We start from the raw sequence: 26,270 nt of genomic DNA on the forward strand, positions 1-26,270 counted from the left end.
AAGCCTTCCCAGTGAGGATGAATGGAAAGAGGGGAAGGGAGAGAAGTTGGAACTCAAAGTTTTTAAAGTGAATGTTAAAAGTTGTTTTTACATGCAACTGGGAAATAAGACATACAGCCAAAGGGGTATAGAAATCTATTTTGCCCTACAAGAAAATAGAAGGAAAGGGGATGAGAGAAGGGAAAGGTGTGATAGAAGGGAGGGTAGATTGGGGAAGAAGTAATCAGAATGCACAATCTCTTGGGGTGAGCAGAGGGGAGATGGGGAGAAAATTTGGAACTCAAAATCTTGTGAAAGTTAATATTGAAAACTAAAAATAAATAATTTTTTTTTAAATGAATAGTTGTTCTGTATCTTGTCTCCCTGTAAAATAGGGCCAGGACTCTACTGGGAAAGAATGTTTCCCTCTCTGTGGAAATGACTCCACAGAGAGACAAAAGTCTGCTGTGATACCAGGCATTTATTTCACTTCACATATTCTGGCATTATCAACAAAACAAGTTCATTAAGCTTCCATTAGCATATCTTTGCCCAAGAGAGTTCTTCTCCTTCAGTAAATATTCCACACAAAGGAAATACTTCCTGTCAATTAATGGAAAGAGAAAAAACTTAATTAGAGTGAAAATACAGCTGGAAAAGTTGATATTTATTGTAACATCTTAGCTCCAAAGAAAGAAAAAGATTTTGATGAATTACAGTTTTACCATTTGAATAGCTTATCTCATTATATATGGTTTCCCTTTGTATCCATAACTGATATTCAGTTACTAGTTAGGGCAAATTGAAGAAGTCCTCTAATAAATCGTGAGGTGTCCCATACTATCCTTCCTTGTAGCATTAGTCTTCGCTGTGTGGTTGGTATTCCATATTTCAATTGGAATGAAACCATTGAGTTTCATGTCAATTACTTTATTGCAGCCTTGAGTGTGCTTTTCCATTTCAAGAATGTGTTCTTCAGTAAAAACAAATAGATTTGATATGGTTCTATTAGATAAAGAATCTTGAACATGCATGTAAAGATCTCCTTGCTTTCTATGTTCATCACCTCTCTCTCAGGAGGTAGATTGTATATTCATTATCAGTAGTCCATTGGAATTTCATTTGGCAATAACATTCATCAGAATTCTTAAATCTTCCAAAGTTGTTTGTCTTTACAACATTGTTGTTATTTTATAAATTGTTTTGATTTTGTTCAAATCACTGTGCATCCATTAACATAAGTCTTCTCAGGTTCCTATGATACTGTCTTTTTCACCATTTCCTATGGTGCAAAAATATTATATACAATAATTTATGTAAATATTCCCCAAATAATAGGCATCCCTTAGCTTTCAGACCATTGCTATTATAGCAGCTACTATAAATATTTACATAAGTTCTTTTCTCCTTTTTTTATCTCTTTAGGGTAGAAAGCTAATAATGGGACCAATATATTGAAAGCTATGCACAGTTTAGTGACTTTGGGGCAGAGTGGGTTGAGGGAAAGACTGGGTCTTTCTATCTTGCCTAGGCTAGAAGTACAGCAGACACTCACAGACTAATAACTCTGCTGATCAGTATGAAAGCATTAATCTGCTCTGTTTCCAACCTAGGTCAGTTAGCCCCTTCTTTGGCAACTTGGTGGAACCCCTGCTTCAAGGCTCATGGTGTTGATAATAGCCTTAGGGCAAATACTGATTGATTTTAGCCCAACTGTTGCTCAGAACATCATAGCTCAAGTGATTCATCAGCCTCAGCCTCCCCCAGCAAAATAAGTTACAGATATGCACCATTATAACTGTCTTATATTTTCAAATAAAACATTCTATAGGCATGGTTGGGCAAAAAGAAAAAAACTTTCAAAGCTATTTTAAGGAACTAGAGGAAAACACATAAGGCATTTGCCCTGTATTTCAAATCATATCTCTTTCCAACTTTCGTGTTACAACAACACCCACAATCCCTTGAACTTGCATGAACAAGGCTTGCCAAACTTTACAAAATCAAGGCAGTCCTTAAATTAGACAAAGTTGAGGCAAAGCCAAGATGGCAAAGTAAAGGCAGAGGCTTGCCTGAGCTCTCCCAAATTCCCCCAAACAACTTTAAAATAATACCTCAAAATGATTTTGGAATGGTAGAACAAACGAAAATATGGAATGAAACAATTTTATAGCCCAAGACAACTTAGAAGGTTGACAGAAAAGGTCTGTCTCACTAAAGTGAAAGCACAGTGCCCTCCAGTGCTGGCCATGCTTGGGCAAGCCATCAGCAGGCCTGGGGTGGGGAGGCGGGGGGGGGGAGGGGAAGAGAGAAGAGAGGGTGCCGGTGATATAGGCCAGTGAAAAACACCTTCATGCTTGGGACAATTTTAGAATAGAATTTTTTTTAATTTATCTATTTTTAGTTTTCAACACTCACTTTTATAAGATTTTGAGTTCTAAATTTTTTCTACCTCCTTCCTCTTATCCCTCCCCAAGATGGCATGCAATCTGATATAGGCTATACACATACAATCATATTAAATATATTTCTCCATGAATCATGTTGTGAAAGAAGAATCAGAACAGGTCTGTGCCCTCTTTATTCTGGGAGCAGAGCCTAACTTTAACCTAAAGTTACATGTCAAAAAATAGACTGGAAAAGCAAACAAATAACAACAAAAAGGAACCTGACCATAGAAAGTTACCATGGGGACAGGGAAGATCAAAACATAAACAGAAAAGACAACAAAGTCAAAACAGTTACTTCCAGAGAGGATTCTGGGAAGATGGTGGAGCAGGGTTGAAAATACCAACCTCTCCAAATTTCTCCCACAAACAACATGAAATATCACCTCAAAGTAAACATCGAATGGTAGAAATAATTAAAAGTCAGAGTAAAACAGTTGTCCTCCTAAGACAACTTGAGAAGACCTTGGGAAAGACCCACCCTCAGGGCAGAGGTCTGACCTGGCAGACTCTGCTGAATCAACAAACAACAAACCCTGAAGGCAGTTGGACTGGGGCAGCCTGGGCCTCAGGAACTGTGGTGTGGGGAACATGGAAAGACCCTCCACTGTCCCACCATGTCAAGCCCAGTTATGCTAACACCCAAGCTGTGACTGTGGGCAAGGAGCAAGCACATGCCCAGTGAGTGTGGTAGCAGAGGGACAGGGATCCTACTGACTTTGGACACTTGCAGAAGAATGGAGTTCCTGCCTTCAGTTCCAGGCCATAGAGGAGAGCTGAAGCTGCAGCTGTGGGACGGACTACAGGATGCACTAACAGCTACTGGAGGCCCTGACCATGGCCCAGGGGTGGAGAGGGCCTCCAGACACTGCTTAGAAAACAACAGTACAGAAAACTTGAAGCCTGAGCACATTTTGGTACTAGAACCTGACTATAATAATAAGCCACTAAAAAATAATGCTAATGAGTGTATGTGTTCATCTTTCGTTGCAAAGAAGACCATGCCATCAGAGAAATAATGACATGACTTGCACTTGACTTTGTTTTGAGTGAGGGAGGGCAGTGCAGGTCACTAACCTTACTTTTCCTCCAGAGTCATCTGAATCCAGTGACCAGATATTCATCAAAATGACTGGAGATGACCCAGGATGAGGCAATTGGTGTTAAGTGACTTGCCCAAGGTCACACAGCTAGTGCGTGTCAAGAGTCAGAGGTGAAAAAAAAAAAAAAGAAAAGAAAAAAAAAAAAAAGAGTCAGAGGTGAAATTTGAACTCAGGTCCTCCTGATTCCTGCACTGGTGCTCTATCCACTGCACCACCAAGCTGCCACTTTAATGATATGACTTGCACTTGACTTTGTTTTGAGTGAGGGAGGGCTGTGCAGGTCACCAGCCTCACTTCTTTTCCAGAGCCATATGAATGCAGTGACCAGATATTCATCAGGATGACTGGAGATGGCCCAGGATGAGGCTGTATAATGCTAATGAGTAAGCAAAGGAGAGAGAACCAGATCATTGATAGCTACTGTGGGAATAGAGATTTGAGTTCATAATGAGAAGAAAATAGTGAAGTTAAAAAAGCTATTCCTACTTCAAAGAAAAATGCCAAATGGTCACAAGTCCAAAAAGGAGTTCTTGGAAGAACTTGTAAAGGACTTTCGGATTTATATGAACTGATGCTGAGTGAAGTGAGCAGAACCAGGAGAACATTGTACATAGTAACAGCCACAATCTTCAATGACTGGTTTTGATAGACTTAGCCTTCTCAGCAACACAAGGACCTAAAACAATTCCAAAGGACCTCGTAACAGAAAATGCCATCCATATCCAGAGAAAGAACTATGGAGTGTGAATGCAGAACAAAGTAGACTATTTTCTTTTTAGCTTGTTTGTTTTGCTTTGTCTTTTTATGGTTCCTCCCATTCATTATAATTCTCCTATACAACATGACTAAATGTGAAAATATGCTTAATAGGAATGTACATGTAAAGCCTATATCAGATTACAGGCTATCTTGGGGAGGGGGGAGTAAATGTTGAAAACTAAAAATAAATAAATTAACTTTAAAAAAGGGTTTTCAAAGTCAGATAAAAGGGACTGAAGAAAAATTAGGGGGAAAATGAAAATTATATATATATATATATATATATATATATATATATATATATATATATATATATATATATATATATATATATATATATATATATATATATATATATATTTATATAGTCAACCAATTGGAAAAACAAATCCAAAAACTTAAGAAAAACAAACTCCTTAAAAACTAGAATTGGACAAGACATCAAGAGATAATAAAACACAATCAAAAGAGTGAAAAAATAGAAGAGAATGTGAAATACATCATTAGAAAAACAAGCAATCAAGGTGAGATAATAAAAGAAATGTTAGACTACCTGAAAGTTATGATTAAAAAAAAAGTCTAGACATAATATTACAGGAAATCATTAAGGAAAATTGTCCTAAAGTTCCAGAACAAGAGGGTAAAATAGAAATAGAAAAAAAAAAAAGCGAGGGTTACAACCAAGAATAATTTACCCAGCAAAGCTGAGTATAATCCTGAACGTAAAAAAAAAAAAAAAGGATATTTAATGAATTAAAGAACTTTCAGGTATTCATGACAAAAACACAATGGGAATTTTGACATATAAGATCTAGAAGAAACATAAGGTAAAAATTAAAGACCAATTATAATGATCTCAATAAGGTCAAACTGTTTATTTCTTATATAGGAAAATGTTAACTGTAATCTTAATGTTATCATTACTCTGGTAATTTGAAGGAGCATATAGAGATAGCATGCTTGGGACTGAGTTGAATATGATGTGAAGGGAGAGGTAAAATGGAGTAATTCTCTTATAAATAAGATGTGAATGGAAGAACTGTTGCAATAGAAGCAAGTGGGAGTGGAGGGCTAGTAGTGCTAGAAACTTACTCTCATCAGAATTGTGATAAGGTAAAAAAAAAATTCTTCTAAATTTATAAAGAAATAGGAGGGCAAAGGAGGCAGGACAAGGGAAGAACTTTTAGAAGGGGTGTAAACATAAGAAATAGGAGAGTGAGGGAGAGGATAAGGAGGAATTCTTAAAGGAGTGAATAGAATGAGGAACAGGAAGGTAAAGGAAGAGGATAAGGGAGGGATTAAAAGGGTGTGGATTAGGGAGGTTAGAAATAAATCAGACCTGTGAGAAGGAATAAGGTTAAAAAGAGAGGCTAAGGAGGATAATAGAGAGCAAAAACAGGAGAAAAATACCCAACTAGCAATTATAATTCTGAATGTGAATAGGATGAACTTACCCAATCAATAGCAGAAAGGATTAAAAATTAAAATCTGACAATATGATGTTTACAAGAAACACGTTTAAAAATGAGAAATACACACAGTTAAAATAAATGGATGGAGCAGAATTTATTGTGCTTCACCTGAGATAAAAAAGAAAAAAGTAGGGGTAGCAATCATGATCTCAGACAAAGTTAAAACTAAAATAGATTAGGTACCATACAAAATAAAGCAATAGCAATACTAAACTTATATGCACCAAGTGCTATAGCATCTAAATTTTTAAAAGTTAAATGTGAAAAAGTTACATATGAAAATAGATAGCAATATTATAATAATGGGTGACTTCAACCATCCCCTCTCAGAATTAGATAAATTTAACCAAAACATAAATTAGAAAAAAAGTTAAGGAGGTGAATAGTATCTTGGATAAGATAGACATGATAGATATCTGAAGAGAATCAAATAGGAATAGAAAGGAATACACATTATTTTCAGTGATACACAGTACTTTTACAAAAATTGACCATATATTAGGGCATTAAAACTTTATAGTTAAAGACAAAAAAGCAGAAATAATAAATACATCCTTTTTAGATCACAACATAACAAAAACTATATTTAATAAGGGAGCATGGAAACAAGATTAAAAACCAATTGGAGACTAAACAAGCTAATCCTAAAGAATGAGTGCATTAAAAAACAAATCACAGAAACAATCAACAGTTTCATTAAAGAGTATGACAATAATGAAACAACATATCAAAACCAATGGGATGCATCAAAAGTAGTAATCAGAGGAAAAATTATATCTTAGATGCTTATATCAATTTTTAAAAAAAATAGAAAGGCAGCCCAATGAATTGGATATGCAATTAAAAAAACTAGAAAAAGAACAAATTAAAAATGCCCAATTAAATACCAAATTGGAAATCTTAAAAATTAATGGTGAGATTAATAGAATTGAGTATAAGAAAACCACTGAATTAATAAATGAAACTAGGAGCTTGTTATGAAAGAAATAATCAAATAGATAAATAATATCATTTTTTAAAAAGAGAGAAGAAAACCAAATCACTAGCATTAAAAATGGAAAGTGTAAATGTCCATTAATGAAGATGAAATCAAAATAATGCTAAGGAGTTATTTTAGCCAATTACATGTCAATAAATTGGGCAATTTAAGTGAAATGGAAAAATATTTACAAAAATACAAACTATCTAGATCAGCAAAAAAGGAAATAGAATATCTAAATAAACCCATTTTAGAAAAAGAAATTGAAGAGGTCATAAATGAGCCTACTAAGAAAAAAGTATCAGGATCAGACAGATTTACAAGTGAATTCTATCAAACATTTAAAGATCAACTAATTCCAAATCAATGATGCACCTGAAGGAAGATGCTATCCACATCCAGAGAAAGAACTGTGAATTGATCCAACCAATCTGGAACTATGCACACTGTTATAAAATTGTGTATACCCTTTTACCCACCAATACCACTATTAAGTCTGTTTCCCAAGGTGATCATGGAAAAAGGAAAAAAATCTCTATGTTTTAAAATATTTATAGCAGCTCTCTTTGTGGTGGCAAAGAACTGGAAATTGAAGGGATGCCCCTCAATTGAGAAATGACTGAACAAGTTATGGTATGTGATTGTGAAGGAATACCACTGCACTGTAAGAAATGATAAGCAAACTGATTTTAGAAAAAGTATACTTGCTTGAAATAATGAAGAGTGAAATAAGCAGAACCAAGAGAATATTGGATGTAGTAATAGAAATACTGCTCAAAGAATAACTATAAATGGTTATTTTGAGTATAATAAATATTCAAATCAAGTACAAAAGATGCTATCCAACTCCAGAGAATTGTGTGTGTGTGTGTTTTGTGTGTGTGTCTGTCTGTCTGTCTGTGTCTGTGTGAAATGATTCCTTCCGTTCCACGGAGGGAAAGGAGGGAGACAACTTGGAACTTAAAATGTAACAAATTAATTTAATTTCATTTTTAAAAGATATATTAGTTCATAATTGACTGAATAAATATGAAAGTTCATTGGAAGAGAGCTTCAGTCTACCAGTTTGTCTTCTCTTGGAATTGCTTGTTGGTCTGTTTCCCTCACTCATTTGTGCAGGAAAAGCAAAAAACAGAAAGACAAGTTTTGCGATTGCTTTTCAATATAAGAATTGATACTGAGATTAAATTTACATTGACATATCTGGGCTATTCTTTCTTACTCAGAGACTAGACATGAACTAATTGGTAATGAGATGTTTTGGCTATAAGCTGATAGGATAACAGCATCTTGATGAATAATTAGAGGGCTGATGTGCTCGAGTTCTTTGGCTGAGAGCAGCTGTTAGCCAATATAAAGGTGTAACATTTTTCTAAAATCTTTTTGAGTGTGATTATGAATTTTAAACAATGATTCATTGGTTCAAGACTAGAAGAAAACAGTAATGATCAGAAGGGGCTCAGGAAAAAAAGTATCTTTGGGTGGTGTAAATGTTCCTGAAATGGAACAATGTTAAAAGCCTGCAGTCAAATTTTGAGCTACCCTGAGCACATGTGTTACTTTGCTGGTTTCTATAAGTATGTTTCCACTCTCTCCAACAAAAACTAAATATAAGAATAGTAGAAGATGCTTTATCAAAAGTCTTGCTAAAAAAAAAACCAAGTAAACTTTCTAATCGTCATTCCTTACATCTACTAGTTTAGTTGTCCTACCAAAAAGAAAGAAAGGAAACAATGTTAATCTGGTATGATTTGTACTTAATGAAGTCCTGTCGGTGTTTCTTCATAATCAATGCTTCCCAGTCTACATGTTCCCCAACCCTTTAAAAAATATTGCTGTATTAATGCATTGTTAGGGGAGTTATGAATTGATCCAATCATTCTGGAAAGCAATTTGAAACTGTGTCCAAAGGATTATAAAACTGTGCATACCCTTTGATCCAGTAATACCACTTCTAGTTCTGTACCCCAAAGAAATCATAAAAAAAGGGAAAAGGACTCATATGTACAAAAATATTTATAGCAACTTTTCTTGTGGTGGCAAAAAATTGGAAATTGAGGGGATGCCCATCAACTGAGGAATGGCTTAACAAGCAGTGGCATATGAATATAATGGACTATACTGTTCCATAAGAAATGATGAGGAGGCAGATTTCAGAAAAACGTGGAAAGACTTACATGAACTGATGCTGGATGAAGTGAGCAGAAGCAGGAGAACATCGTACACAGTAACAGCTACATGGTGAGATGACCAGCTTTGATAGACTTAGCTCTTCTCAGCAATACAGTGATCTAAAAAAATTCTAAAGGACTCATGATGGAAAATGCTATCCACATTCAGAGAAAGAACTATGGGAGTCGGAATGCAGATGGAAGCATGGTATTTTCTCTTTTTTTTCTTTCCCATGGTTTTTCCCTTTTGTTCTGATTCTTCTTTCATAGCATTACTCATGTGGAAATATATTAATATGATTGACCATGTATAGCCTATATCAGATTGCATGCCTTCTTGGGCAGGGACAAGAGGAAGGAGGTAGAAAAATTTAGAACTCAAAATGTTATAAAAATGAGTGCTGAAAACTAAAAATAGATAAATTTTTAAAATATTCTGTTCTAAAATTGTCCTAGGCACGAAGGTGATCTTCATTGACCTATATTGTGCATACCCAGCTCTCTTCCCTTCTTTTGAAAATCAGAGCAACATTTCCTTTTCTCCAATCTTGTGGGAATTTTCCATTGATCTTTCAAATATCATTGATAGTGACTTTGCAATAACATCTGCTAGTTCTTTCAGTATCTAATGATATAACTTATCAAGGGCTCCTACATGTTCTCTTATTATCTCCTTGCTTGTTTGGTATGTCATCTATTATTCATTTCTATCTGTCATTTCTAGCATAAAAGTCATTTACTTTACAGAGGAAAAAGAAAAAAAATAAAAGTTTTGCCTTCCCTCTGTTGTCACTTAACCTCATTCTACCCACTGCAAGTAAATAAGGATTCCTTCTTTGATTCTCTCAGTTTTTTCTACTGTTTAACTTGATTGAGATTTTATTAAATATTTTTGTTGTTAACTAATGTTTTTAATGTCCTCTGGGTGACTAGGAAAAGCAAAACACATAAGTGAACTTTGTCAGCTATAGCTGGGAGAGAATTCTAACCAATGAAGTGCTACTTTTGTGTCTTATCCAAATTATTCATTTTGGAAGTCCTATTTACTTCAAGGATTCATTTGAAGATCGACTTCAAATCTGACTTCAATTGAAGTTATTTTTTTAGACAATGGACAGTAGAAAAAATACAGTAGATGTATCTGTGTTTATAGAGGCCAGATCATTCTCTTCAATGTAAGTACTGCTTGTGCAAGCCAAAGTGGCATTGAAAAATTACTTTCTATTTTACTGTTAATTAACTATCATAAAAAAGGAAAAAATCAGTTATCTAAAACACTGATGTGTTTAATATTGCAGTTAGAGTCACACAGAAGATTGCTAAATAAAAGAATGTTCCTAACAAGAAGGACAAGGCTAATGGGAGTGCCTCCAGATTTTAGGAAGATACGTAATATGCTTACAAGACAATATAAGGAAAGAGAACAAACCTTGTGTGTTTTCTGTCAATTTTCTGAACTTATTGACTATCCTAAAAGACCTGGTAAGAATTGAGTTGAGGACAGTTTCTTTTTAAGCTGATCACTGTAGAGTGCTAGTAGCAGAAAGAGGGAATAGATGCAGGAGATATTATGGACATAAAATATACAGGAGTTGTCAACTGATTGGATGTAAAGATAAAGGAAAGGGAAGAGTCAAAGATAAAGAACCTAAATGCCTAGAAGAATTGAAGTGTTATTAACAAACACAGAAAAATTCTAGAGGAGTAAATTTGCAGGGACAGATTCTGGAAGCATTGAATCAAACATGAAGGTGAAATATCCAAATGAAAATATTCAATGGATAATTGAACTAGACTACTTCTAAGATTTCTCTCAGCTCCAACACTATATGATTCTATAGATCCCAGGGTTTATCTAGAGCTGGAAGGGACCTCAGAGTCTATCTAAAGTATTCACTTTATTTTACAAATGAGAATACTGAGGTTGGAGATGTGAATTGAAATAATCATGGTAACTTGGGTAAGTAGCAGAGCTAGCTAGGTTATTAGGTATATGATTAATAGGTATATGACATGATTTTACAGGTTCCAGGAAGGTCACCAACACTACTTCATACCAGAAAATACCTGAAATTCTATTAGTATAGATTCATTCATTTGGAATACAGTTTTGTACTCTGCTCAAATGGAAATATCCTCAAGGTATATTTTAATCTTATTGGTTATTTATATTTTATTCCTTTGCATAAGTATAGAATATAAGAAGGTTAAGATCTCCCCTCAATAAATACCTTATTATCTATAGGTCCAATATAAGTCTTTTAAAGTTCTTTATAACCTAGCCTCTTCCTATTTTCTAACATTCTTGCATTTTACTCCCCTCTACTCATTCTACCATAAGACCAACAACAACAATATTAATAGCTAACATTTGTATAGCACTTGTTATGTGTCAGGTAGGGCAGTTAGGTGGCACAGTGGATAGAGTGCCAGACCTGGAGTCAGGAAGACTCATCTTTCTGAGTTCAAATCTGGCCTCAGACACTTATTAGTTGTGTGACCCTGGGCAAGTCAATGAACCTTGTTTGCCTCCATTTCCTCATCTGTTAGACACAAATGAAACAACTGAACTACAACAACAAATATGCCAGCACTGTACTAAGTACTTTACAACTGTTGTTTTCTTGTTTACTTTTCACATCAAACAAGGATGGTTGTCAGTGCTATTATTATCCTCATTTTACAGATGAAGAAACTGAGGCAAAGTGAGATGCCCAGAATCACACAGCTAGTAAGTGTCTGAGGTGGGATTTAAACTTAAATCTTCCTGATTCCAGGGCTAGTGATATATCTATGGTATCACCTAGCTATCTTACATGAGTAGCTAGGTGGTACAATGGATAAAGATCTGAGCCTGGAATCAGAAAGACCTTAGTTCAAATTTATCCTCAGACAGTTGCAAGCTATGTGACCCTAGGCACATCATGTAACCCAGTTTACCTCAGTTCCTCATCTGTAAGATGAGCTGGAGAAGGAAATGGAAAACCACTTCAGTATCTTTGCCAAGAATGTGACCCAAATGGGGTCACAAAAAGTCAAACACAACTGAAACTGAAACAACTCAATAACAGCTACCTTACTTAGATAAATTGATCTACTTGCTGTTCTCACATCTGTGTTTTTGTACTGGCTGTCTTCCATGCCTGAAATGTCCTCCTTCCTCACCTATGTACATCTTAGTTTCTCCTTGTTGTTGTTCAGTCATTCAGTCTTGTCCAACTCTTCATGACCCCACAGACCATAGCATGCCAGGTCCTTCTGTCTTCCACTATGTCTCAAAGTCTCTCCAACTTTTTGGCCTCCATGGCACTATCTATTCATCTAATGCTCTATCATCCCTTTTTCCTTTTGCCTTCAATCTTTCCCAATATGAGGGACTTTTCCAGGGAGTCCTGTTTTTTCATTATGTGGCCAAAGTATTTAAGCTTCAGCTTCAGTATTTGACCTTCCAGTGAACAACCTGAATAATTCTTTAAGTATTGACCGATTTGATCTCCTTGTTGTCCAAGGGACTCTCAAAAGTCTTCTCCAGCACCAATTCAAAAACATTGATTCTACACCCAGCTTCCTTATAGTCTATCTCTCACAGCCATACATAGCTAATGGAAAAACCATAGCTTTGGCTACACAGACCATCGTTGGCAAGGTGATGTTTCTGTTTTTTAGTAACTGTCCAGATTTGCCATAGCTTTCCTTCCAAAGAGCAAGCATCTTTTAATTTCATGGCTACAGTACCATCTAGAGTGATTTAGAGCCCAAAAATCCAGCTAGGTACAGTGGATAGAGCACCAATGCAAGAGTCAGGAGGACCTGAGTTGAAATCTCACCTCAGACACTTGACACTCACTAGCTGTGTGACCTTGGGCAAGTCACTTAACCCCAAATGCCTCATTCTGGGTCATCTCCAGTCATCCTGATGAATATCTGGTCACTGGATTCAGATGGCTCTGGAGGAGAAGTGAGGGTGGTGACCTGCACAGCCCTCTCTCACTCAAAACAAAGTCAAGTGCAAGTCATGTCATCATTTCTCTGATGGCATGGTCTTCTTCGGCAATGAAGGACGAACACACACAGAGTCCAAAAATCTAATATCTGACACTGCTTCCATTTCTTTTCCCTCTATTTGCCAGGAAGTAATGAGACACTTGCCATGATCTTAGTTTGTTGTTGTTTTTTTTTTTAAGTTAAGCTTCAAGCCAGCCTTGATACTTTCTTCCTTCACCCTCATCAAGAGGTTTCTTAATTTCTCTTTACTTTCTGCCATCAGGGTTGTATCATCTGCATATCTGAGACTGTTGATATTTCTCCAGGAAACCTTAATTTGAGCTCTTGATTTATTCAGTCTGGCATTTCACATGATGTACTCTGCATATAAGTTAAATAAATAAGGTGACAATATACAGCCTTGTCATACTCCTTTTAGTTTCTCTGGCTTCCTTAAAATCCCAGCTCAAATTCTATCTTCTACAGGATGTCTCTCCTATTCCTCCAGCTGCTAGAACTTTCACCTCTAGGGTTCTCTTGCATTTCTTCTATATGTGCCCTGTTGATATCTATTTATTTACATGTCTCCCCTACCCACATTAGAATAAGAACGCCTTGAGGACAAAGACTATTGTTACCTTTCTTACATCTTAGTACTGTGCCTGGTATATAGCAAGCATGTACTAGATGCTTTTTGTCTCACTGAATATGAAAAATAAATGTATGCATAAAAATACAAGCACCATTTAATACAGTGAAGATCTAATATAGTATGACATCTGCTTAACTTATAAAAAGGAACCCTAACTGTCCCCTGAACATTGATTTTGATTTTTAAGTTAAAAAAGTTATATTGCAGACATCTTTCAAAAAGTGTTGACTGGCAAGATTCTATCTAACCTACTTTTTTCCCCCTTAGTTCATATTATTTTTCCCCTTAGTTCATATTATTCTCCTTCATATTTTCTATATGGCCTTCCAAGTCTTCCCTCATTTTACCCTACATTCTCTTGTCTCTTAATATTTAATTGTGCTTCTCAAAGTCATAATTAGCTACTTTTCCACATGGGGCAAGAAACATGAATAAATATCCTGAAGTGGGAAATGTAGCTAAAAATTTCTCATTTTAATTAATTATTCTTGCCAACTAGACGCCAGCTAAACTTTTGGTTGTCTGGACCAAGGATGTCAAATGTATATGTATGGGTGGTAATAGGTCTCATATTTTCATTCTAACTTAACTCTCTACCTGTATTTCCTTCTTAGCATTTACTGTGGGTGAGGCAAAAGTGCCCCTGAGACGGTCCTTGACAAATGGTTCCCAATGATTGAGTTGGGAATACCCTGCCAGAGCTGATGCATGGCAATGTGGTACTACCCCACATAACATAATTGAGAAAGGGATGGCAAAAGGGAGTTTCAATTCAAGGGTATTCCCTCCTTCAGATGTTTAAGCAACCTTCAGATATTTAGTTGCAGGCATCCCACATGATCCTCCAAACTCTTAGTGTATCCCCTAAGAAAGTGTATCCACAACAGAAAGGAGGAGAACATTTATAGTAGCTGAGCACCTATTTCATTGACCCTCTTAACCCACTCCTGCCTGGTGCAAACCTTCCTTTTCCCCTCCTCTCTATACTCAAGTTTGTCAATGGAGAGATTTGAAAGAGGCTACTAACCATTCTCATTCCCATTCCCATTCCCATTCCCATGTCCCTCTTTTAAGCTCCTGCTTAAGTGAGACCACAGGGAAAGGAAATATCTAGCTCCAATTTCCCAGATCTTGGTGGTAGTGGTCCTTTAATAGGCAAAACCAGAGGAGCCAGGCAAGGTGGACTGAACCAGGTATGTAAACGTAACATAGAAGAGTCATGACAGACATTTAAGTCTGGAGAGGTGGCACTGGTGGTCCTAACCTTCCCTACTGTCATCCTCTCGTTCTATGACTGCTCCTCAATGAGGATTTTCTTCTGGTTAGAGGTCACTAAATCATGTGCCTCCTAAATTAGGCACTTGAGCAGAATTCCAGTCCCCTGACGCAACTCTGAGATTTCTTCCTGAACCTGGATCATACATTTGATAGCTCTGTATGTTGACATCTTCAAGGTTCAGATTAGATGCTACCTCCTCCATGAAATTTTTCATGATTCTCCCACTCTTTTTAATTTTGCCTAGAGATTTTATCTGGATCTTTTCCTTGCTGTATCGCATTCTACTTTGTACTGTTCTTATTTATGTGACTGTCACATCCCCCTTAATAAACTAAAAACTTCTTGAGAACAGACTTCTCTATAACATTATATTTGTACACCAGGTGAGTAACAAAGTACACATCGCAAGCTTTTAATAATTGTGTTTAAGTTGTTGGGTTTATTGGTCAAATCTGGATTTTTACGATATGGAACAAAACTTTTTACCTTTTTGTATTTGTTTTCTGGGTGTACATAAACAGATATTATATTATTGTATCCTCCTGGAATTTTACCTTTTTCCATATAATTTTTTTACATCTTGAAGAAAAAAAGAAAGTTTTGAAGCTCTTAAAAAAAAACAATTTGTTATCAATATATCTCCTTGTCTCGTTCATATGCCTTCTAATTCTTAATTTCTTTCTAGTATCTCCAAATTTTTAATCTGAAAGCTCATTTTTATTATGTTTAGCTTACCTTAAAGCAGAGTGATACTTATGACTAGGGGTCAAAAGGGTCAATGATCACAGAACTTCTGTGTATGAAACACAGAGCATCTATAACAATCAAACAATATTGAATGACATAATAAAAAGGAGATAAATGTTAGGAAAATGTGACATTTCTTCAGAAATGGTTATTACTATCTAGTTAAGGGCATTATAGAATTTTTCTTTTTTTTTCTTTATCATAAGGGATAGATCTCTGGGAAGGGAAGAGAAGAGGAACATATTGGGAAATATAGTTGATGTAAAAACAAACAATATCAATATTTTTTGAAGAGCATATGGCATGACCATATGCCATATAGTCTCAGAATGCAGACTGGTACTTTTTTTTTTTTTACCATGGCCAATACCAGAACTTGTTTTAATGGAGGTTTTACTTTTCCTTCTTTCTGAATTGGGGGAAGGGAAGGCGAGAAGGAGAGAAAATGGATTGATATTAATGGAAAAATTAAAATTCAACAAAAATTTTAAAGGACAAAATAAAAAGGGCTTACAACAGTAAACCTTGCTTAGTGTAGAGGTTGCTGGAAGTAGTTTATCTTCACAGAATCACAGAATTTGAGATTTGGAAGAAACTGTCTAGTCTAACATATCTAATTCCAAATACAAATAATATAAAAAAGCTCCAAGGAGAGAGTACCCACCAATTCTCCAGGCAAACCATTCTGTGGCTGAACAGCTCTACTCACTAAGAAGGTTTGCTTCACATCAAGTCCAATTTGCTGAAGCTTTCACTAGTTCTGACCTCCAGAACCAAATAGAATAAGTCTAGTCCTTCTTTACATAACAGCCCTTCAAATACTTGAAGACAGCTATAATGTCATCTTTTCTCCACACTAAACATGCCTCATTTCTTCAACTAATCCTCATATGCCAGGTAGTCAAAGTTCTTTGCTAACCTTGATTACCTTCCTCTGGATACTCTCTGCCTTATCAATGCCCTTTTTAAACTGTGAGTCCCAAAATGTAACTGGATTCTCTGGATCTGATTAGGGTAGAGTACAAGGGGGCTATCACTATCACTTCATTAGTCTTGGAAGCTATGTTTCTCTTAATGAAATCCCAGGTCACCTTAGCTTTTTTGGCTACCACATCACAGTTCAGGCTCATATTTAGCTTTCAGTATACTAAAGCCCCCATATTTTTCATGTTTTCAAAAAAAATCACTGTCTACCTATGAAGTAGGTTTTTTTTTTCACTCAGTTGAAAGACTTTACATTTTCACTACTGAATTTCATCTTAGATTCACTCCAGTGCGTCAGTCTTTCAAGATCCTCTTGGATCCACATTGTCATCCACTTCCCATATTTCTATCACCTTCAAACTTGATGACCATGCCAACTGTGCCTTTATCCAAGGTACTGATGCAAATGTTAGCACAGGGCCCAGCATAGATCCCTATGATATTCGACTGGAGGCCTTCCAACCAGTTCTAAATCTATTTGATAGTATTATTGTCTAATTCATATCTCTCCTTCACAAGAATAAGATACTATATCAAAAGCTAAAGCAATTTCTTCATCTAATAGTTTACTAATCCTAAAAAAAAAAGAAAAGAAAAGAAAGAAAAGAAAAGAAAAGAAAAAAAATAGGGTTTCATATTCAGGAAGCAAAACCTAGAGAGGTAAGCTGCCTCAGGAGGAAGGGAGGCAGTATAGAGTTATAGAAAAGCTCTGAAGGGAGGGTCAGAAAATCTGGAGCTTGATTTTGCAGCTGACTAGACAAATCACCTTAGGCAATTCATTCATTTCTGTTGGCAGCAGTTTTCTTTTCCACTGTATAAGGTACTGAAATAAGAGCTATGATTTTAATTATAAAACTCATCTTGTATTAGATTTTCCAATTTAGACAGACATCTAATATATTTTTTTCATATTTTTCACTAGCACCATCATAAATTGTTATCAGTGAGACATTCTATACGAACTTATTCCTACAAAGTCTTCTGCACCACCTCTTTCCCAACACTGGTTTTATAAGTCTCATATGATTAAGCAGTAGAGGCTCTGGGGCCCTTGGTGCTGAGTTTACCTCCCCATCCCCAATCTTTCAGTACTTTGTGTGCCTTTGGCTCCTTCCCAGAAGTATCCCTGGATTTAAGGAACTCTGGCTTTTGGGTTTCTCTGGGTGGTCTGCACTTGGTTTGAATGGCCATGGACATAAAGACATGACTCACATTGCAACTAGAGAAAAGAAAGACTGGGGCAGGGGTGGGGAGGAAAGGTGGAGAGAGGTAAAGGATCTGGTCCTGAATAATTGCAGCTCAGGAGCTTTGTCCTCAGATTTTTACAACACTGAGTTTCTGAGCATGATCCAAATCAATCTGCTGGTTTTAGACAACTTTTTCCATTATTAGCCAGCCGTAAGAGCTGAAGCTGACTGCTAACCACATATGGGGGCCTGGAGGTTCTGGACAGATTCCTAACCCAATCTACTTGAACTTCAGTGGGAATAAAATCAAGGACTTCAATATTCCAGAGACCCTGAAGAAGTCGCTGAATTCTTAGAACCTAGGCCTTTTAAATCTCAAAGTAAACATGCTAATGAGTTCCAGGTCATTTACTTCATTGTCTATATTGTCAATGACAAGAAAGTCTCCAACTCTGACCATGAAGTTGGTAGTAAAGGGCCCAGAGGATGACTAGCATGACATTTTCCCAGAGAAGAATGATAAAGATACAAGTAAGAAAGAGGATGAAAATGAATTCAATGCTGTCATCGATAATGAAGATGACAAAGATGTTGATGGAGAAAAGAAGGGTGGAGTAGAGGATTAAGAAGGTTAGGAAGAAGACAGAAATGAAGATGAGGAGAAAAATAGAGAAAAGTCCATCCAGGGAGGGAAGAGGAAAGGAGGATCAGCCAATGGAGGCAGAGACAAAGATGAGAAAAAACAACTAAGCCAGTTACAAATGGTGGCCTTTTGAATGTTTGGTTTGCCCTTACCTTTAGTTCCTTCAGCTTCAGATCTTAGGGTCAGTTCTGTTCCAAAAGGGATCTTAAAGGACCCTTATAGTTAGCCAATGGATACAGTGACAAAGTTGTCTCCATTTTCAGGGATGTTTAGTATTATAATTTGTTGGATCAATTTTTTCTAAATTCTTATTTCCATGAAAAATTCTGGTACTTTCTCAGAATAAAATTTTGATTCCCCCTCTTTTGTGGGGGATTAAAACAGAATTAAACTAGAATTAAAAAATAAAACTGAAAGTCAGGTCAGAGTTCATCTAGGATTGAAGATTTAGAGATGGAAGGGGCCTAAGAAGTCATCTAGTTCAGCCTCTTAATTTTACAGTACAGGAAATGAGAACCAGCAGGGTTAAATAATTTATCCAGAGTTATATAGGCAGTAAGTAGCAGAGGCAGGAGTCAAACCCACATCCTCTGATTTTGCTTTACACTATGCCATTCTAACTCTCTTATTCTATAGGTGAGGAAACCAAGGCCCAAAGAATTGAAAAACGATCAAGAACTGGAAGTGACCTTTGGAATCATTTACTCCAAACCTCTCACTTTACAGATAAAGAAACTAAGGTCCAAAAAGTTTAAGTAGTTTGCCCAACTTCAAATACTACAGGATTCAAATCTGTCTCTTGCCTGCAAATTCCACCCAACACTTAAACTATGGGTGCTAGCATTAAAAAAAAAACACACACACACACATCCTAACCCCGAGTCATTCCCATCTTTACCTCCCAAGAGTAAATGGATCTTAGTGAGTCAGAGACAAAGTATTCAATGTGTACCCTAAGAGCACATACTTTATGCTCTACTACACTATGCTCCTGCTTTTTATTTTTAGCTAAACTTAAGGTCAATGACTGTATCAATTTCCTTCTTAGGACCTCTCAGGTACAATAGTAGTATCCAGATGGGATGGGGAACCTGCGGACAAGACCATGTGTGACCTTCTAGGTCCTTGGGTGCAGTGTTTTGACTTGTGCCCAAGTTTTATAGAACAAATCCTTTTAATAAGGGGATTTGTTCTGTAAAGTTTGGATTCAGTCAAAAGGCTGCACTTGAGGACCTAGAGGGCCACATGTAGCCTTGGGGTCAAATGTTCCCCAACTCTGACTAGAGAAACAGTCGCTAAATTTGCAAAAGAGTCAGTATTTTCTACTGACAACTGAACTATGAAGCAATTAGATTGACTAAAAAAATTTCAATATAAGACTCAAATACAATAAACTGATCCATACGGCTTACTTCAGTTTGTTTTAGGAAAAGAGGGTGTGTGTGCTTTGTATTAAAATACCTAGAATTATTCTAAATGGATACATAATCTTAATAATCTTAATATTAAGATCATATTGTGAAAATACTCCTGAGACTAACATGTCTTTTTTTTCCATGAGTTACCTTACTACATAGATGAAGTGGACACAGAGTAAGCCTGTTTCCTGAAAGGAGCCAATCAGGTGCCTTCAGTGAGCCAAAAGTCTTGCTTACTCCCAGATGCCTTTGCAAGTTGTCTTCATTGGTTGACCTTCTGGAGCAGTGCATTTCAAACTGGCTTAAACCAACCTTGTGGTCAACTATTGCTGCAAAACATCCTGCTTCTGCATTCCACCTATTTCTGGAAAAGACTGTCTATTCTCTACCCTAACCCTTCTCTGAACCTCCCTTTTGTGGTTTTCAAACATAAATTGCCCCTGCCTCTCCTAGGCTGTGGGCTCCATTACCTAGTTGTCTCAGCATGCATGTCTAATATCTTTCCCTTTTAATAAATAATTTTGTTCCAACTCGACCAGAACTCCTTCATAGTTGGGGGATAGATTTTCACTGCTGACATTCTAGAGTCAGAAGTGGGATTTGACAATGACAGAGCTGACTACAAACTTCATTCCAAAGGTGAGGCTAGGTACCAGCAAGGTACACCTTTGTGTTCAACTTCTCTCTGTATTTTGGGTTTATTTTTTTTATTGGTGGGTACTGTGTTCGCCACTCAAATCTCAAATACCTTTTTGGTCAAGTTCTTTATTAAAAGGGAAACCATATGTCCCACAGGCAGAAGGGGAGAAAAAAGAAAAAATCCCCATCCCTGGAACTCCCCATCACTGAAAATTTATAAGCCCCCTGAGCAGTGAGGAAGAAATTTATAAGTCCTGAAGGGACAAGGAAGAAAAATCCCCATCTCTGGAAATTTAGAGAGCTCTCAGGTGATCCCAGCCATGTGCTTGAAAGCAAGTACTGTTGCCACATCACTACAACATGTCCCAGAAATCTGCAGGTATTTAACAGAATTAACGAAAGCAGAAATTAACCAAAGATGACCCCCATCATTGTTGGCCAACTTAGGGTACTTTGAGATTGAGATAAAATAAATTACCTTAAGAAATGTCTTGATGAAGCCAGCAAGAAAATGTAATATCCCAAATGGGATGCTTTTACCAAATAGCTAATTGAAACCACAAGTGAGAAGCTTAAAGTAATTTAGTCTCTGTTAAAGAAACATCAAATAAATTGAGGAATGAAAAGGAAAAGGCTATCAAATTTGTGCCCTCAAAGCACCAAACTCTTTCCCTAGATAATCAGAATTGTATTGTTTAATTAAAACAGGAACTCAGTGCTTGCTTATCAGACCAAGCAGCCTCTCCCAGAAAAGATTTATCCACCTCTCATTTCAATTCACCCTCTCATGTCCCTCTCACAACTATGGGCAAAAAGACATGTTCTTAATTAAACAAGAATAGAGGCAATTACAAAAGATAAAAGAGATAACTTTTTTTGATACTAAAAGGTTTCTGCACATACAAAATTAATGCACTTAAGATAAGAAGGGAAGTGGTTAAATGGCAGTGAGCTTTCTATTAAATATCTCTGACAAAAGTCTGCTATTCAAAATAATATATATGCATATGTTACATATACATACATACATACATACATACACACACACACACACAAGACTAATAGCCATTCTCCAATAGATAAGTGGTCAAAAGAAATGAACAAACAATTCCTAAAAGAAATGCAAAATATTCCCAATCACATAAAAGAATGCTCCAAATCACTAATAAAGAGAAATACAAGTCAAACCAATCCTGAGGTTTCACTTCCCACCCTTCAAACTGGCAAAAATTATTATAAAACGGCAATAGTCTACCTTGAAGGGGTTGTGAAAAGATAGGTACAGTAAGACAGTATTAGTGGAGCTGTAAATTGGTACAACTATTTTGGAAAGCAATTTGGAACTATGCAAATAAATACTTTTTAAACAAGGGACTCCATCAAAGGACTTATATCCTAAGGAAGCCATTAATAAGAGGAAAGACCTCATTTAAAAATATTTACAGCAGCACTTTTTGTAATAGTTAAGAATTGGAAACAAAGTAGATGCTCATCAGTTGGGGAATGGCTAAACAAATTGTGGTACATGAATGCAATGGAATAATCCTATGTTACAAAAAAATTGTGTGTGATAACTACAGAGAAGCATGGAAAGATCTATATGGAACAGATGGAGATTAAAGTATGCAGAGCCAGGAAAATAATATATGCAGTAACTATAACAATGTAAATGGAAAAGACACCCCAAAAAATCAAAAGTAAATGAAACAAAACCATAAAGATCAAGTGAGACTAAAATGAAGAGATATGAGAAGACTCCTCCAATTCACCCCTTTGTGGAGATAGAAGGTCCACAGGTGTTATACATTCTACATGTTTTGAGACTTTTTTCAATGTATTTATCAATTATGCTGACTTTTTTTTCCTCTCTAAATAATACTGTTTATCATATGGGTTGACTCACAGGGAAGTAAAGGAGGAGGGGTACATGTAATCTATAGTCAAAGACTATCCATAGACAATTATGAATAACCTACAATTACATATATACACATATGTAATATATATATATATATATATACATAAATATATTTAAATCTCAAATTTTTATAGCTGTAGATGAGTGCCTGGTTTTAGAAATAAAAATAATTAACTCCAACGATTCAAACCAGAATGCCTATGTCTCTCACCATTATGTTATGAGAAAATATAAATAAAGCTGTATTTAGATAAATTGATTTTACAACCAGAGTGGGCTGGTTATTCAGACACAATAATGTTCTATTGGTGGAGCTGTGATTTAGTTCAACGAAAAGCTAAGAAATCAATTAAAATGTTTATACCCTTTGACTCAGAGATCTGTTAGGTATATACCCCAAGTAAATAACACACACATTTTTCTTAAAAGCCCATATATACTAAGATAGTTTTGGTACTTTTTAAAGTAGCAAAGAACTTTGCTGATATTCATTGTTCAAGGAATAACTTTAAAACAAAAAAAGCTGCAGTACAGGACTGGCATACGATCATTATTTCCTGGCCAAGTTTATCTGGTACAGCTTTCTCCCCTCCAAACAACCTGACTTTCCTGATATAGCTTCCTGGTTGAAACGCATAAAAAAATTCAGTTTGATAGTCTGGATTTCTCAGAGGTGGTGGGTGCCTGAGACAATGCAAGTCTCCATATCCTGATGATTTACTGATCAGAGGCATTTTAGGATGGAGATAAGTAAACTTAAGTGCCACAGTATACTTGCTGTATATCCTTGCTGTACTAGGGCGAAGATTTTGTATCATTTCCCCAGTGTAGCTTTCAGGGATTGGTTTTGGCAGCTGGCCAGGAAATAGTGGGTAGAGATGCAGAGAGAGTCTTGGTGTCAGTTTAGATCCCTAGACAGGTAACAATGCATGAGGCTTATGATCTCTTAGCCATTTTACTATAGATGATCCTGATGCATGATGAAGAATTGTTGACTGTTGCCAGAAGGGTTTGTGCAGAGGTCTTGATGTTTCTAGAGAGCCCTTCCTGCTCATTGGCACTATCTCACATCAGAAGAAATCCACATCTCTACTAGAGGTGTTATCTGTGCTATGACTCTGGTTCCTGTGGGGCTACTCTGGTCCATCATCACCACTTTGTATTAGAAGACCAACTCTGAACTTCAAAAACTGTGTGACTTTGAGACTTAATCCTTCTCAAGGAGGAAGAAAAGGCCTAGAATTTCCGGCTTCTTTTTTTCCACATTTTCATTATTTTTTGGTTTTTTTCCTTTTTCTCTTAGTCCTGCCCATACTAGGAAGACTATCCATTAAGATTTGAGAATTGCTTCTTCAGAAGTGGGGGAGAAAAGACCTAAAATTATTGACTTTTGTTCTTCACATATTTTTTTCTCCCTTAGTCCCACCCATGACAAGAGCACTAGTAATAACACTATAAACATTTAGGACCTTGCCATGAACGGGTAGTATGTAATAGGAACAGTATTTTCCTGGCCTCAGTTTCTCCAACATAGTTCTTTCTTCCCACACAATTTCTTCAGCCCCAGCTTCCCTAGTGACTTCTCTGGTTTCAGTCTTCTCCCAGCCATGCAACTCAACTGGCCCAGTTTCTCCAACCCAAATTCCAGGTCAGAAGGCATTTTTAAAAAAGTCCCTCAGATTCGATAGGTACCTGAAACCATATGGAGTTACCATAACCTGGTAATGTACTAACTAGATTTGTTTCAAGTTGGAGACAAGGGAGTTAAAGGGGTTATGTCCAAAGAATGTAAGTGCTACAGTAGCCTTGGTGTATATCTTTGCTATGTTAGAACAAAGTAAACTGCTTCCTTTGTTCAATGTTCAGTGACTAAGAGTCTTTGAGTACCTAGCCTACAACAAGTACAATGGATTATTACTGTGTTGTAAGGGGGATGACAAAAAAATATATATATATAATATACATACACACATATACATACATACATGCACACACATAAATATACATATACACATACATAGAGATATGTGACTTTCAGGGAAGGAGAGGGAGGACAAATACAGTAGAAATGTAGATGATGCTAAAAACATATATCAATAATAATGTATTTTGTTTTTAAAAGAATTCATTTCATCTATACATCTGCCATTATGATAGTCCTAAAACACAGTTGTGACCATGTGTGCCCTCCTGCCACTCAAAAATTTTTAACAGCTCCTATTTGTCTCTAGAAATTATTTTTTAAAAGTCCTCAGTGTGGCATTTAAAGCCTTACACAATTTGGCTCTCCTTTACTTATCCTGCCTTATTTCATATTAGGATACCCCTCCTCTATTCTCTACCCAGTCAAATTGGCCCTGTTAGCCCTGTTTCCTGAACAAGACATTCTATCTCTGGCCTCCCTGCTTTTATACCCAAGTGTGGAACGCAGTGCCTTCTCACCTTCATCTCTTAGAATCTCAGGCTTCTTTCACAGCACAGTTCAGCTGCCATCCCCTATATTGGCTATCTCTCTCTTGAAATTACTTTGTATTATTTTCTATACACTTCATACTTATTTACTTGTATACATGCTACAACCACTCTCCCCTGGTTTTCCTCCTACCTGACTGCTCCTTTTTCTCCTTTGCTAGGTCGTCCTCTAGATTATGTCTCCAACAATGTGTCCCTCAAGATTCCCTCTTAGTCCCTCTTCTCTTCTCCCTCCGTATTACTTCCCTTGGTTCAGCTCCCATTGATTTAATTACCATCTCTATGTCAGACAACTGAAATTGAAAGTCAGTAGATATCTTAGACTAAATACATCCAAAACAGAACTTATCTTTATTATATAAACCCTCCCTCTCTCCTACCTTCTTTATTAACTGTATATGGCAACACCATCCTTCCAGAATCATTCTGGACTCCTCATGCTTTCTCACCCCCTCTCCTCCATATCCAAGCTGTTGCCAAGACCTATCAATTTCATCTTTACAACATCTCTTGCATATACACCATTTCTGCTCTGCCACTGCCACCACTCCAGTGCAGGCCCTCATTACTTGACGCTTTGATTACTGAAATAGCCTACTGGTGGGTAAGCCTGCTTCAGGTCTCTCTCCACTCCAATCCATTGGCCAATTCTCCCATCCACTAACACTGGCCTTCTGGCTGCTGCACAAACAAGACACTCCGTCTCTCACCTCTGGCTGTCCAATATGCTTAAAATGTTCTTCCTCCCCAAACTCCCCACACTACTGAATTCCCTGGCTTCCTTCCAAAATCCCAGCTTCTACAGGAGCCCTGCCCTAAAAGCCTTCTTAATTCCAGTGCTCTCCCTCTTATTTCCTACTTATTCTATACATAGCTTGCTTTCTATGTATTTGCTTGCATGTTGTCTCTCCTATTGGATTATAAACTCCCTGAGAGCAAGTACCGTCTTTTGTCTCTTTGTTGTACCCTCAGTAATCCGCACAGCACCTGGCACACAGTAGTCCCTTAATGTTTCTTGAGTGAACGTCCTCTACTCTCGGTAAAATGTAAATTTCTTTGAGGGTGGGGACTGTTTCTTTTCTACCTTTATCCCCAGTACCAAAGACAATGCCATATAAATAGCCAGTATGTAATAAAAATCTGTTCCCCAGTACCTATGCCATACATGTAGTGAGTATGCAATAGAAATTTGTTGAATACAGGGAATTTGGAGCTGTTAGTGGTACATCATTGATCTGTCGAAGATGACGCTTGCGGAGCATCTGAGACAGTAACTGCTGAAACGAAACATTTGTCCAAAAAGGAATGGAGGATATTTTTTTTCAAATTATGTCTCTGATCGGTAAGAATGAGGGAAAGGTGCAAGGATGCAAAGCTGAAAGGGAGGAAGGGAGGAAGGAAGGAAGGAAGGAAGAAAGGAAAGAAGGAAGGAAGGAA

At 36.7% G+C, this 26,270-nt stretch overlaps 1 protein-coding gene across 1 annotated transcript in view; it reads right to left on the reverse strand.

The window, feature by feature from the left end:
* Positions 1–459: 459 nt before the first annotated feature.
* LOC140508006 (uncharacterized) overlaps positions 460–26,270 on the reverse strand; it is a 30,730-nt gene continuing 4,919 nt past the window's right edge. Inside the window, exon 4 of the mRNA XM_072615772.1 lies at positions 460–582. Within this exon, the coding sequence (XP_072471873.1) occupies positions 517–582 (66 nt within the window). The 3' untranslated portion in view covers positions 460–516. The remainder of the gene's footprint in view (positions 583–26,270) is intronic.

Source organism: Notamacropus eugenii, chromosome 5 (genome assembly GCF_028372415.1).
Source record: "Notamacropus eugenii isolate mMacEug1 chromosome 5, mMacEug1.pri_v2, whole genome shotgun sequence".
NCBI lineage: Eukaryota > Metazoa > Chordata > Mammalia > Diprotodontia > Macropodidae > Notamacropus > Notamacropus eugenii.